At 41.0% G+C, this 14984-nt stretch overlaps 1 protein-coding gene across 3 annotated transcripts in view; it reads right to left on the bottom strand.

Annotated features, from left to right (window-relative positions):
- Positions 1-14984, bottom strand: part of ATP13A3 (ATPase 13A3) — a 123714-nt gene that overhangs the window by 13062 nt on the left and 95668 nt on the right. For all 3 annotated transcript variants that reach the window (XM_075861751.1, XM_075861752.1, XM_075861753.1), the window contains 4 exons: positions 9428-9605; positions 9163-9335; positions 6742-6830; positions 6536-6616 (listed from right to left, as the gene is read on the bottom strand). In XM_075861751.1, the coding sequence (XP_075717866.1) occupies positions 6536-6616; positions 6742-6830; positions 9163-9335; positions 9428-9605 (521 nt within the window). The remainder of the gene's footprint in view (positions 1-6535; positions 6617-6741; positions 6831-9162; positions 9336-9427; positions 9606-14984) is intronic.

Raw genomic sequence — 14984 nt, 5'->3', positions numbered from 1 at the left:
CGAACGAACCGCCGAGGGATGTGATTTGCGGCCTGCTGAGTTTCCTAGACACATCAAGCCTGCTGAAAGCGGCGAGGGAACGACAGGAGTATTTGTATGAAGGGTCACAAGTACTCTTTTTTCAAGATATAGCACCCAGTACCTTGGCTAAAAGGAGGATTTTAAAGCCAGTGACAGACATGCTTCGTGTCAAGAAATTGCCGGTGAGGTGGTTATTCCCGTTCGGTTTAGCAACCATGATAGAAGGGCGACAATGCATCATCCGTTCCCCAGATGACCTCCCTAAACTCTGGGAGAAGTTGAGCATTTCACCACTTGACATCCCATCATGGCTGCCTGTACAAGCAACTTCGGATATACCAGAACTCCCATACTTACCGTCGCCAACAGGATGGCAAGAGGCGTCAAGGATGAAGTCTCCGCGATATCGGAAACACCCAACGCCAGCTTTGGCTGATTGAAAGGCTCACCATGGACGATGAAAATATCTGCCATTACTACATAAGTGGTGAATTCTAGGGAGTGCGTGAGTGATTACTGAAATGCTTTTGTTTATAGCAGCAGATCCCTATGTGCCTTATATTACATATGTATATGGTCTATTTCAAATGTCCTCATATAATATGGATATTATTATCTGCTGTGTAAGGGTAGATACAGTGGTATTAGATATTGCTATAGTATATTTGCTCACGTTTAGACGGTGTTAAACATTGTTAAGCTGTTAGGAGTGATTACACTGTGATAAAATGAGATGCAATATGGATATACTGGTTTACACTAATATAGTGAGACGGCCGGAGAGGACAGCCCATTCTTACTTTAGTATTGTCGACAAGCTTAAAGTGGATAATACAGTTTCTGGAGGTGGAACCTTGTTTTTCTGGCGTTCCAATCTCCCCCTCCTCCTCCCCTTCATCCCCACCCGTATTCAGGTGCTTTCTCCGGGTTGGAGATATTGATGGCAATTGTGGATACTAGAGGATGTGCGGGGATTTTTTCTGCCCTTCCTCTGGGATCTCTTCGATACCGGGTGGAAAGTCCCACAGGAATATATGTATATAGTTTACGTTTTTATGTTTACACCGTGACCGTGCTCAGACATCACTGCGTCTGTCTCACTGTACCACTTCATTATGGCTTCGCTTAAAACTTTATCATTTAATGTTAAAGGCATGAACGTCCCACAGAAACGAAGTCAGATTTTTAACATGTTGAGAAGAGAAAGTGCTGATCTCATTTTCTTACAAGAAACACACTTTAAATCAAATAAGCTCCCTTCACTTCCTACTAAGCCTTATGACAAATGGTTTCACTGTTCTTATGATAGTGCTGCGAGGGGGGTCTCAATAGCGATACGAGACACAATACCCTTTGTTCATGAAGCCACACAAAGTGATCCTAAGGGTCGTTATATATTTCTCAAAGGAACCATTTTGAACACGAAAATTACACTAGTTAATCTTTATGGACCAAATGTGAGACAGGCGCAGTGGTTGACGAAGGTATTACATTCACTTCAGCCCTTCTTTGAAGGAATGGTGATAGTAGGAGGGGACTTTAACATGGTCTTAGATCCGAACTTAGATTCCACATCTAAAGCATCACATATTACCCATAAGGCCCGCAGAAGATTAAAAATGCTGTTAACCAGGTTAAAATTGATCGATGTGTGGAGGGTACATCATCCGTCCGACCGGGATTATTCCTTTTATTCAGCCCCACATAAGTCATACCAACGCTTAGATCATTTGCTAATTTTAGAACGTTTCTTGCCGGCGGTCACATCTTCCGGAATCGGTAACATTACCATTTCAGACCATGCACCGATCTTTATCAAAATTAAGTTAACAGACCTCCCTATGAGAGGGTGGAATTGGAGGCTAAATGACACTTTACTAGAAAATATAAAAGATTTTGACGCCTTAGAACTCCGGTTGAAGGAATTTTTTGCGGTTAACGATGATCCTCTTATATCTCAGCCTATACTATGGGAGACACATAAAGCTGTTATAAGAGGGGAACTCATTGCTTTGGGGTCTAGAGTTAAGAAAGAACGGATGAAAACTATTAACCAGGTACTGGGTAAAATCTCCTCACTGGAAAATATACATAAATGTGCACAGTTGGAGTCAGTGCAAGCTGAATTACGACACCTTAGGCAGGAATTAAAGAATATCCTTAATGTAAAATCGGCGAAAACCCTTCAACTATTAAAGTATAAAACCTATGCACACGGGGACAAGGGGAACAAAATAATGTCAAACCTCATTAAAAAGCAAAGAGGGAAAACGTTCATTTCATCCATCAAAAACAAGGAAGGGCATAAACTCACCACAACAGATCTAATTGCCAGGGAATTTAGGAATTATTATTTGGAATTATATAATATTAAAAAAGATCCTATACAGGCTAGTAGGACCCCACAGGCGGACGCCATACAAAAATTCTTAACATCTATTGAAGCGCCCTCCTTGTCAGAAGAAGAACGAGCCTCGCTGGTGGTTCCTTTCACTTTGTCTGAAATTGAAAAGATTCTGATGTCCATACCAAATGGGAAGAGCCCTGGGCCAGATGGTTTGCCCATAATTTATTATAAAAAATTTAAAAATACATTAATGCCGTACTTCTTGTCACTATGTAATGCCCTGTTGAATGGAGCTAGCTTCCCTAAACAAGCTTTAGAGGCCAACATTACTATTCTACCAAAAGAGGGGAAGGATCTGGAAAGGTGCAGCAGCTACAGGCCTATTTCTCTATTAAATTCGGACCTGAAATGGTGGGCAAAAATTTTGTCAACACGCATTAATAGTTACCTTTCTAAATTGGTTGGAGCGGAACAGGTGGGATTTGTACCAGGGAGGGAAGGGAAATTTAATACCATGAGAACGGTTCATGCAATATATCACGCTAGACAACACAAAATTCCCTTGATCTTACTAGGGACAGACGCGGAGAAGGCCTTCGATCGCATAGATTGGATATTCCTGAAAGCTGCTCTTTCTAAATTTGGCTTCCCCCAAACACTTATAGACATGATTTTCTCCTTATATCAAAATCCTACAGCAAGAATACAGGTGAATGGCACCTTTTCAGATCCTTTCCCTATTCAAAATGGAACAAGGCAAGGCTGCCCTCTGTCCCCCACGTTATTCGTTTTGGTAATGGAAACACTCTTACTTAAAATTAGACAGACTCCCTCTATTAAAGGCCTGAAGGTAGGACAATTCGAGCACAAAACAGCTGCATATGCAGATGATTTATTGGTCCTCATAACAAACCCTGTAGTGGCCCTTCCAAACCTCATACAAATTTTTGAAGAATTCGGTTGGATTTCAAATTTCAAGATCAATTATGAGAAGTCAGAAGCATTAAACATAACCTTACCTAACAATATTTTACTGACAATTAGCTCATGTTCACCTTTTAAATGGCAAAAATCCGAACTGCAATATTTAGGACTGAAACTCACGGCTAGCCCTAACTTACTTTTTGCCAGGAATTACGACCCATTGTACTACAAAATTAAAAATTACTTGAACAAACTACGTATCCCATATATGTCGTGGATAGGACGCAAAAATCTCCTTACTACATTCATTCTACCACAAGTTTTATACCTGTTTCAGACTTTGCCAATTGACATTCCGAAGTATTACTTCCTAAAATTTAGACGCTTATTCACAGAGTTTATGTGGAATAATAAAAGGCCTAGAATCGCATATCAGCAATTGATAAGGAAAAAAACTGAAGGAGGATTGGCACTGCCAGACCTAATTTCGTATTACAATGCAATACAATTGGGGAGATGGACACAACTGGCAAAGGCTGAAGGGGGATTGCCACATGTAGATATAGAGAAGGGGTTATTGTTGCACAATCAGGCTTCTGCTCTTTGGGTCGGAAACACGCTCCCTGCCAGAGCATCGGTGGTGAGTGATATGACATGGGGGATGCTTAAGGTATGCCACACTTCCCCGGCACTACATCTACGTGACAGTAAGTTCTCAATGTTAGCGCCACTCTCTGTGCTTCCATGTTTGTTGAACCCCACTTGCTCTAAGGTTCCTGATTCTTGGTCTCATTTGAGGTCCTTAAAAATAGAAAGAGTTTTTGACTCAATGGGACCACCTACACTTCATACCCTACATGAGGAACTGAAAATCCGTAGCCCTTCAAGCTTACAAGTGATAGACTTCACACACACATGTAAGAGGTTTCTCGCTTCTGTAGCTGCAAGCAAATCAGACCCCACATGGTTGGAAAACTACACTTTATGGGATACGACCCCTAAAAAGTGTCTATCTAAGATATATAAACAGTTGATAACAAACATGAGCAAGGACACGCCAGGTTTCATACCAGCATGGGAAAGGGAACTGGGTTGTTTGTTCAATGCAGAGGATAGATCTTACATTTTGCGCCATTCACATGGTTTTTCTAGATGTGTTAGAATGCAAGAAAATTCTTACAAGCTACTAACGCGATGGTATAGAACGCCGGATTACTTATACAGGATTCGGGCATCTACTTCAGATCAATGCTGGAGGTGTGAGAGGGAAGTGGGTAGCATTTCCCACATATGGTGGTCATGCAGGGAGATCCAACCCTTCTGGAAAGAAGTAGAAAAACTGATTGCAAGAATTTGTTCAAATCCAGTGTCACTCACAAAAGAATTGATCTTACTGTGGTTACCAACAAAAGAGTTCTCCCCAAGTCATTCATTTGTAAACTGCCTGAAGAAGGGGCCTCTGTGCTCTGAAAGCTTGCATATAGAACTTTTATGGTTAGCCAATAAAGGTATCATACCTATTATACTTTTGTCTTTTTTGACACAAAAGTATTTAACATTCCCCATCCTCCAAAAACCTTCCCACATACATAATATCAGCGGCTAAAATATTGATCCCTACCTTGTGGAGGAGCTCAATACCCCCATCACTGGACCAACTAGTGAACAAAATACACCAAATATGTCGGTTGGAGGAACTAGCAGGGTGGGAAAATAAAAACAGGACATCATTTCTCAAAATCTGGCAGCCTTGGCTAGCAAAAAGGGACAAGGCTTTAGGTAACCAAGGATAGGGGAAATATGAGTGGGACTCGTTGATAGAGAGGGGAGTCCAGAAAAAATTTTTTGATCAAGAGGGACAGCACAGAGTGTTTAGTACTTGATAGTACTTACAGTACAGGAAGAATATTACATGAGTCACGGTCACGGTGATATGTTTACTTGTTTATTTGTTTGTCTGGATGTCTGTCATTTCGCAGTTGAGCATACAAGACAGACTGATTATATACATCAAACATTGGATTGCTATGGCATAAAAAATTTAGATGTCATGAAGAGAAGATATTGTTCTCAAGCATAACATATTGATGTGCCAGGCATAAATGCTGCCTGTTATAGTTGTTGTAACTGACTAATGTATTTCTATGCAACTGCTTTAATAAAAAGAGTTTATACAAAAAAAAAAAAGTTATACAATTTTCCAATATACATTCTGTATTAATTTCTAATGGTTTTCTTGTTTCAATTGATCGAATGCTGGTATGAATATTGGGTCACCCTGCAAAATGAATCTCACTGTATACGGCGAATTTTAACAATGGGACACTTATGGAATACATTTATGTCTCTTTAAAAACAAACGAAAACCAAAAACCATAGAGAAAAACAGACTTTGCTTTAAAAGGTGCATTAGTACATGAAAAATAAGAAAAAATATAATTTCATAGCTTACTTTTTCATTGCATTATTAGTGCTTGAAGTTTCAGGGCTGAAGTCTGCAGCTCCACTACTCCTGTGTCTTCATGACAACACTTGTACCTTTATCTTATTCTGTCTTTTCATAAGGACACTATTCGGAATCCTAACCCCAATCCACATCAATGTACACAAAGATAGAAACAGAACTGCCACTATACAAGCCAGTTAAAATGTTGACATTGATCTGGATTCAGGCTTTTGGTAGTTCTCGTCAAAAATAATTTTCAAGTTGTATGTACATAAAGCGCAACCATTATGCAACCTTCTAATACACATTGGGAAAAATTCATGAAAACGAACAGAAAAACGGTCTGTCGCCCATAGCAACCAATCACAGCTAACCTTTAATTTCTTATAGTGGGCTCACAAAATGAAAGCGGTGCGGTGATTGGTTGCGATGGGCAACAAAGACAGTTTGTTAGTTTTCATGAATCTCCCACTTTGTGCTCAAAATCCTCACCACTTTTCAAGATCTTGTCAGTGAATGGAGGGGCTAAAGCCTGTCCTGATCTTGTGTGGTTGACAGAGGTGCAGGGCTCGTCAAGTCTATCAGCGTTCTCTTTGCGTCGAGAAATGCATTTGTATGAGCAGCACTAGGTCAACACAGGTATTTTTTTTAGCCACTAAAAATAAACAAATGTAAATGCCCATTAACGGAGAAAAAGCAACTAAACCTTCTTTTTTTTTTTTGGCAAAAAATAAAATCCTTCAATATGTATATTAAGTACAATAGATCATGTTGCCTAAAGTACTCCTAGGACTTACCTCAACAAAAACTGAAGTCAGGGCATTTCCAATAATAATGAATAGCATTACAAGGCGCCAGTTAAACGGAACACAGACCAACTACAAGGAAAAAACGGGAATAAAATAGAACATTTATTAACTGCATGTATTACCGTCCATTAACATGGCAATCAGCATATGAGGAAAGTGAACAACAAAACAAACATTAAGAATATATATCTTACCTCAAAGAACTTGTCAATAGATTGTATTGGATACAGCATGAAGAATAATATTAAGGCATAAAGGGCCAATACAGAGATTACAAACAGATCTAAAGGAAGAAAGACCACAGAATAAAGTATTTTACATTAGTATGCATTGGATAATCTTTAGGACAGAAACAAAAGCAAAAAAATCACAAGTTTAACCCCTTCCCTTCGCAGCCATTTTTGGGCTAAATGACAGAGCCCCATTTTTAAAATCTGACATGTGTCACTTTATGTGGTAATAACTTTGGAATGCTTTCACCTGTCCAAGCGATTCTGAGATTGTTTTCCCGTAATAAATTGTACTTTATGTCAGAGGTAAAATTTTGTCGATAAATTCATTGATTATTTGTGAAAAACACCAACATTTTCAGAAAAATTGCAAAAATGTGCATTTTTCTAAATGTGAATGTATCTGTTTGTAAGTCAGGTTAGTAATACCACACAAAATAGTCACTAGTTCACATTTCTGATATGTCTACTTTATGTAGGCATCATTTTTTTGAACATCATTTTTTCTAGGATGTTACAAGGCTTATAAGTTTAGCAGCAATTTCTCACATTTCCAAGAAAATTTCAAAAGCCTATTTTTATAGGGTCCAGTTCAGAAGTAGCTATGAGGGACCTATATTTTTCGAAACCCCCATAAATCTCCCCATTTTAAAAACTGCACCCCTCATAGTATACAAAACAGCATTTAGAAAGTTTCTTCACCCTTTAGGCGTTTCACAGGAATTGCAGCAATGTGGAGGTGAAATGTACAAATTTGATTTTTATTTTTTTTTCAGAAATTCAATTTTAATCCAGTTTTTCTGTAACACAGAAGGTTTTACCAGAGAAACACAACTCAATGTTTATTCTGCAGTTTTTAGAAATATCCCAGACGTTGTCCTAGTGTCCAAATGGACTGAAACACAGGCCTCAGAAGCAAAGGAGCACCTAGAGGATTTTGAGGCCTCTTTTTTATTAGACTATATTTTAGGCACCATGTCAGGTTAGAAGAGGTCTTGTGATGCCAAAACAAAGGAAACTCCTCAAAAAATACCTAATTTTGGAAACTACACCCCACAAGGAATTCATCTAGGGGTGTAGTAAGCATTTTGACCACACAGGTGTTCCATAGATTTTATTAGAACTGGGCAGTGAAAATGAAAAATTACACTTTACCAAGACGTAGTTTAGCTCAAAATGTTTCATTTTCTCATCAAATAAAGGAGAGGAAGCACCGAAAACTTTTACAAAGCAACTTCTCCAGAGTACGGAAATACCCCATATGTGGTAATAAACCACTGTATGAATACACATCAAGGCTCAGAAGGGAAGGAGCGCCATTTGGCTATTGGAGAGCAAATTTTGCTGGATTGGTTTTTCTGCACTTTTTCAAAGCCCCTAAGGTACCTGCAGTGGAAACCCCCCAAAAGTGATTCCATCTCAATGCCTTGGGCAGGACCTAATAGGCTTCCGTACATGGCCAACCAGGAAGCCGTTGCTAGGCTTCCTGGTTGCCATAGCAACCATGGCACACGCTATCTCTTACGGCGGGGACGGAGGGGGTACAGAGGGCGCCCCCCCCCCTGTCAACCACTTCAATGCGGCAGACGCCATTGACCGCCGCATTGAAGGGGTTAAACGGCGGCGATAGGCGGTAACTGCCATCGCCGCCGTTGCAGCGAGAGGTCAGCTGTATATTACAGCTGACACCCGCTGAAGATGAAGCGCGCACAGCTCCAGTTTCATCTACATTACGTGACTGTACGCCCTATTGCTGGAATGCACTATAAAATCAGGACGTACAGTCACGCCCAATAGCGGGAAGGGGTTAAAGATTACTGCGATTTAAAAATTCTCTGCAATGAGAGTTGTACATCTTATTGAATGACATGAATGCAGATTCAGGCAATGAAAGCAAAGTAATAAAATATGTATTATGAAAAAAAAAGAGCATAAATGGTGACTACAAATTATCTTAGACCAGTATTCTATAAACTAGTGGCTCCCAGCCTGTTGCCATCTGCAGTAAAACTATGGTGCACTAATGACAAGTGCCGACTGTGAGGGGAACAAGACCACTTATATAAAGTGCTGATAACAATTGGAATATGTCCCTAGGTTCTGCAGGGGGCACCATAGACTGCACTGGTTCACTGCCACATGGCCACAAATATCCACCCTAACAATTTATATGAGGCTAGGGCCGCAGTAATTCAGCCGACTGTAGCACAGCAGCTACAACCTGATAGTTTCTTGCAACATGACATTGGAATTGCTGCAAAATCATTGTCGCAGTCTAGCTCTAGTCTAACATTGGTGAAAAATAAAACTATTTGATCTCCCGGTAAAAAATAGGTTAGACATGAAACATAGAATTCCACAGTATAATGAACACGGAACACATACAATTTTTGTAACTTGGCTGGCGAAACGGTTTTCCTTTTGAGAACACAACTGCCACTATGAGGTACTGGAAGCTGGACACGAAGAAGAGAGTGGTGTTTTCATAGTTTTTGATGTTGTGGTCATCATGTTCAGTGTTATTTCCATGGTGATCATCCATGGAGACATTACATGCACTGAAATAGGGGGAAAAACAATAAAACGGTAAGATTAAACTGTAAAAGAGTACTACTACTCTCAAATGTATTCACTTTCAGACTTCACTCACTTGCTGTTGGGGGTCCAAACCTCGTACCAGGGCTCCTGTTTTACAAACATGAAAGCCATGGTCTGGAATGCGATGCAAATAATGATCTGCGAAAGGACAGAGAAGAGAAGGGCTCCCGAAATGAGACCAGATGGGGGTCTTTGTGCAACCAACTCTTTCCAGGCTGGGTTTAAACTCACTGAAAAGGAAGAAAAATATGTCTTAAAGAGGATCTGTCACTAGTTTAGTAATGCCCAATCTCCTAGCCAATCTAATTAGCTCCCACACTGATAATATTGGTGAAAATTGTGCCCCAAGAAGCTTATTATTTGAAAAAAAGTTAGGAGCTTTTTTTTTAAAATATGCAAATGAGCCTATACTTGACAAGTGGGTGTCACAACCTGCGATTCTCCTGAGGTGGAGCTACCTGACAGCCTGGAGGCTGGAAGGAAGGGGGATGACTTCAAACAGCCATATCTCGGGGATGTGGACCACCTAGAACAATGGTTCTGGTGTCATATGAAAGACGGGATTCTTTGATAATCTTTCATATGACACCAGGATTGCAGTTCTAGCTGTGAAACAACCGGAGGTATCACCAGTTGAAAACACAGTCAGAAATGGAAGCAGTGTACTATATGATCAGACTGTGTTGCTGGGCAGGGAAGGGGGAAAAGCTGTATGATGATTGGACTGCGTCATACAGAAAACATTACACCGCTCAGAGTGAAAAGAAAGCGTAACCTCCCATCTGGCAAGTATAGCCAACTTAGCATATTTAGGAAAATGCTCATAACTCTGCAAATAAACGTATTTGAAAAACAAACAACTCACTGCAGTTATCAGCATCACAGCGCCTATTAGATTAGTTAGGAGATAGGGAATGTAACCCCTTCCCTCTTTAGCCACTTTTGACCTTCCTGACCGGGCCTCATTTTTCAAATCTGACATGTGTCACTTTATGTGGTAATAACTCCGGAATGCTTTCACCTATCAAAGAGATTCTGAGACTGTTTTCTCTTGACACATTGCACTTTAAGTTACTGGCAAAATTTGCTCGATATGTTCAGTATTTAATTGTGAAAAACACCAAAATTTAGCGAAAAATTGCAAAAATTAGCATTTTTCTCAATTTAAATGTATCTGCTTGTAAGACAGGCAGTTATACCACACAAAATTGTTGCTAATTAACATCCCCCATATGTCTACATTAGATCGGCATCGTTTTTTGAACATCCTTTTATTTTTCTATGACATCACAAGGCTTAGAACTTTAGCGGCAATTTCTCACATTTTCAAGAACATTTCAAAAGGCTATTTTTACAGGGGGCAGTTCAGTTGTGAAGTGGCTTTGAGGGCCTTATATATTAGAAACCCCCAAAAAGTCACCCCATTTTAAAAACTTCACCCCTCAAAGTATTCAAAACAGAATTTAGAAAATGTCTTAACCCTTTGCTTTAATTCCTGTGAAATGTGTAAAGTAGAGGTGAAATTTACAAATTTCATATTTTTTTGCAGAAATTAATTTTGAATACAATTTTTTTTATAACACAGAAGGTTTTACCAGAGAAATGCAACCCAATATTTGTTGCCCAGATTCTGCAGTTTTAGGAAATATCCCACATGTGGCCCTAGCGTGTTAATGGACTGAAGCACCGGCCTCAGAAGCAAAGGAGTACCTAGTAGATTTTGGGGCCTTATTTTTGTTAGAATACATTTTAGGCACCATCTCAGGTTTGAATCCCCCAAAAGTGACCCCATCTGGGAAACTACACACCTCAAGGAAATTATCTAGGGGTATAGTGAGCATTTTGACCACACAGATTTTTTACAGAAATTATTGGAAGTAGGCCGTGAAAATTAATATCTAAATTTTTTCAAAGAAAATGTAGGTTTATCTAATTTTTTCTCATTTCCACAAGGACTGAAGGAGAAAAAGCACCATAAAATTTGCAAAGCAATTTCTCCCGAGTAAAACAATACCCCACATGTGGTAATAACCGGCTGTTTGAACACACGGCAGGGCTTAGAAGGGAAAGAGCACTATTTGGCTTTTGGAGATCACATTTAGCAATGGCTTGCGGAGGCCATGTCACATTTGCAAAGCCCCTGAGGGGACAAAACAATGAAAACGCCCAAAAAGTGACTCCATTTAGGAAAATACACCTCTTGAGGAATTCATCTAGGGGTGTAGTGAGCGTTTTGACCCCACAGATGTTTCATAGAATTTATTAGAATTGGGCAGTGAAAATAAAAACAATCCTTTTTCTTCAATAAGATGTAGCTTTAGCGCAAATTTTTTTTATTTTCTCAACAAATAAAGAAAAAAAAGAACCCAACATTTGTAAAGCAATTTCTCCCGAGTACGGCAATACCCCATATGTGGTCATAAACTGCTGTTTGGGCAAACGGCAGGGCTCAGAAGGGAAGGACCGCCATTTGGAGTGCAGATGTTGCTGGCTTGGTTTCTGGGCGCCTCTGGGCCCAAAACAGTGGAAACCCCCCAGAAGTGACCCAATTTTGGAAACTACACCCCTCAATGCATTTACCTAGGGGTGTAGTAAGCATTTTAACCCTGCAGGCGATTGGCAGAGTGAAAATGGGATTTTTTTCCGTAGATATGCCAATATGTGGTGCCCAGCTTGTGCCACCATAACAAGACAGCTCTCTAATTATTATGCTGGGTTTCCCGGTTTTAGAAAAACCCTACATGGGGCACTAATCATTTGCCTGGACATTCGACCAGGCTCAGGAGTGAAAGCGTACCATGTAAAATTGAGGCCTAATTCGGCGATTTACAAAGTATTGGTTCACAATTGCAGAGACTCAGATGTGAAATAATAAAAAGAAACCCCTGAGAAGTGACCCCATTTGGAAACTACACCCCTCAAGGCATTTATTAAGGGGTGTAGTGAGCATTTTCACCCCACAGGTCTTTTCCATAAATGATTGCACTGCGGATAGTGCAAATGAAAAATTTATATTTTTCCCCAGATATGCCATTCAGTGGCAAATATGTCATGCCCAGCTTATGACACTGGAGACACACACACCCCGAAAATTGTTAAAAGGGTTCTCCCGGGTATGACGATGCCATATATGTGGAACGAAACTGCTGCTTGGGCACGCTGTAGGGTTCAGAGCGGAGGGAGCACCATTTGCCTTTTGGAGAGCGGATTTTGCTTGGTAGTAGTTTTGTTTGAGTATTGCTGATGTTTCCATTTATAATGTGGGGGTACATGTAAGCCGGGCGGAGTATATAAGGGGCATAGTCAGGTGGTATAATAATGGGGTAAAAAAACAATAAAATGATCCATAGATGTGTGTTACGCTGTGAAGCAATCCTTTCTGCACAGGCCGGTGTCGCACTGATAAATGTCCATCCTTATCCCCCTTTTGGTCCACACTCAGCAACTTTGCAGTTTGGGGAATTTTGCTGTGAAGTGTTGTCCTAGGAATAATACGGGCACCGTCGCTTCCAGCGGATATGTTTGGGCTCTCCCCTTCCTGGTTCCCTAATTTTAGGTCCTTGATAAATCGCCTCTTGAAACAGAAGAAATGTTCCCCTCGGACCTGCACAACTGCATATTTTTTTATTTCCTGACGTATTGGAGCCATAACTAATTTTATTTTTCATAGACGTAGTGGTATGAGGGCAGTTTGTTGTGGGACAAGCTGTAGTTATTATTGGTACCATTTTGGGGTACATGCGACTTTTTGATCACCTTTTATCCTATTTTTTGGAAGGCCAGGTAAACAAAAAAACGCTATTCTGGCACAGCTTTTTTAGTTTTTTTTATACAGCGTTCACCATGCGTTGTAAATTACATGTTAACTTTATTCTGCGGGTCAGTACGATTCCGGCGATACCTAATTTATAGCACTTTTTTATGTTTTACAACTTTTTGCACAATAAAACTACTTTTGTAAAAAGAACGTCCTTTTTTCTGTCGCCAAGTTGTGAGAACCATAACTTTTTAATTTTTTGGTCGACGGAGCTGTATGAGGGCTTGTTTTTTGCGGGACGAGCTATAGTTTTTATAGGTACCATTTTTGGATATATGCGACTTTTTGATCACTTTTTATTCTAATATTTGTAGGGCAAAGTGACCAAAAACCAGAAACTCTGGTATAGTTTTTTTTACGTGCAATAAATATAATATTTTGATACCTCAGATCGTTACGGTCGCGGCGATACCAAATACGTATGGTTTATTATTATTTTTCAATAATAAAGGACTTGATGAGAGTAAAAGGGGGATTCTGTTTTATTTTATTACTTGAAACTTTTATTTTTTGCACTTTTTCTCAAGTCCCACTAGGGGACTTGAAGGTCCAACGGTCAGATTTTTTTTTTCTAATACATTGCACTACCTAGGTAGTGCAATGTATTAGATCTGTCAGTCATTCACTGACAGCAAGCCGATTAGGCTACGCCTCCCGGCGGAGCCTAATCGGCTTCCGTAATGGCAGAGCAGGAGAACATTGTGTCTCCTGTTGCCATAGCAGCAGTCACCAGTCCCGATTGCCTATCAGGGCTGGCGATCTGCTAGTAACCGCTACGATGCAGCAATCGCTTTCGATTGCTGCATCGAAGGGGTTAATGGCAGGGATCGGCGCTAGCTCCGGTTCCTGCAGTTACAGGTGGATGTCAGCTGTAACATACAGCTGACTTCCACCGCTGATGACGCCGGATCAGCTCCTGACCCGGCGCCATCTTGCCAGCGGCTACGGAAGCCGATCAGGCACCGCCGCCGGGCGGATCTTGACCGGCTTCAGTGCTAGGCAGACCGGGAGGCCAGTATTAGGCCTCCGGTTGCCATTGCAGCCTCCGGAACCCCGGCAAGTTCATTGCTGGTGTTCCGATGAGCTGCAAACACCTTAAGTGCAGCGATCGCGTTTGAGCGCTGTACTTAAGGGGTTAATGGCGGGGAACGAAGCTAATTTCGGTCCCCGCCATTACATCCGGATGTCAGCTGGAGGCAATGTATTAGAGGCATGGCTTAGCAGAGGCAACAGAAGGCAGATTAAAACACAGCTCACAACTGCAGGGCATCGAAGGGGTTAAGGAAGGAGGTTATGAAGAGTGACCAATCAGCATCATACACTTCTCACTGTTCCAGCCCAGCTTCTTTCACTGCACAATCACACTGTGCAGTGAAAGAAGCTGGGCTGGAACAATGAGAAGTGTATGATGCCGATTGGTCACTGATTGGTCAGCGTCATACACTCCTCTTCACAACGCCCAGTTGGTAGAGAGTAAAAACACGCCCAGTTGCCTATTAAGAAACGAATTAGGCTGGGTTCACACGAGCACATTAACGTCCGTAATGGATGGACGTATTTCGGCAGAAAGTCCCGGACCGATCTCAGTGCAGGGAGCCGGGCTCCTAGCATCATAGTTATGTACGATGCTAGGAGTTCCTGCCTCTCTGCAGGACAACTGTCCTGTACTGTAATCATGTTTTCAGCACGGGACAGTTGTCCTGCAGAGAGGCAGGGACTCCTAGCATCGTACATAACTACGATGCTAGGAGCCCGGCTCCCTGCACTGAGTTCGGTCCGGGACTTCCGGCCG

The sequence above is a fragment of the Rhinoderma darwinii genome, chromosome 4, assembly GCF_050947455.1.
Source record: "Rhinoderma darwinii isolate aRhiDar2 chromosome 4, aRhiDar2.hap1, whole genome shotgun sequence".
NCBI lineage: Eukaryota > Metazoa > Chordata > Amphibia > Anura > Rhinodermatidae > Rhinoderma > Rhinoderma darwinii.
Note: the sequence above shows the minus strand (reverse complement) of the source record. Positions and strands in the feature narration are given on the sequence as shown.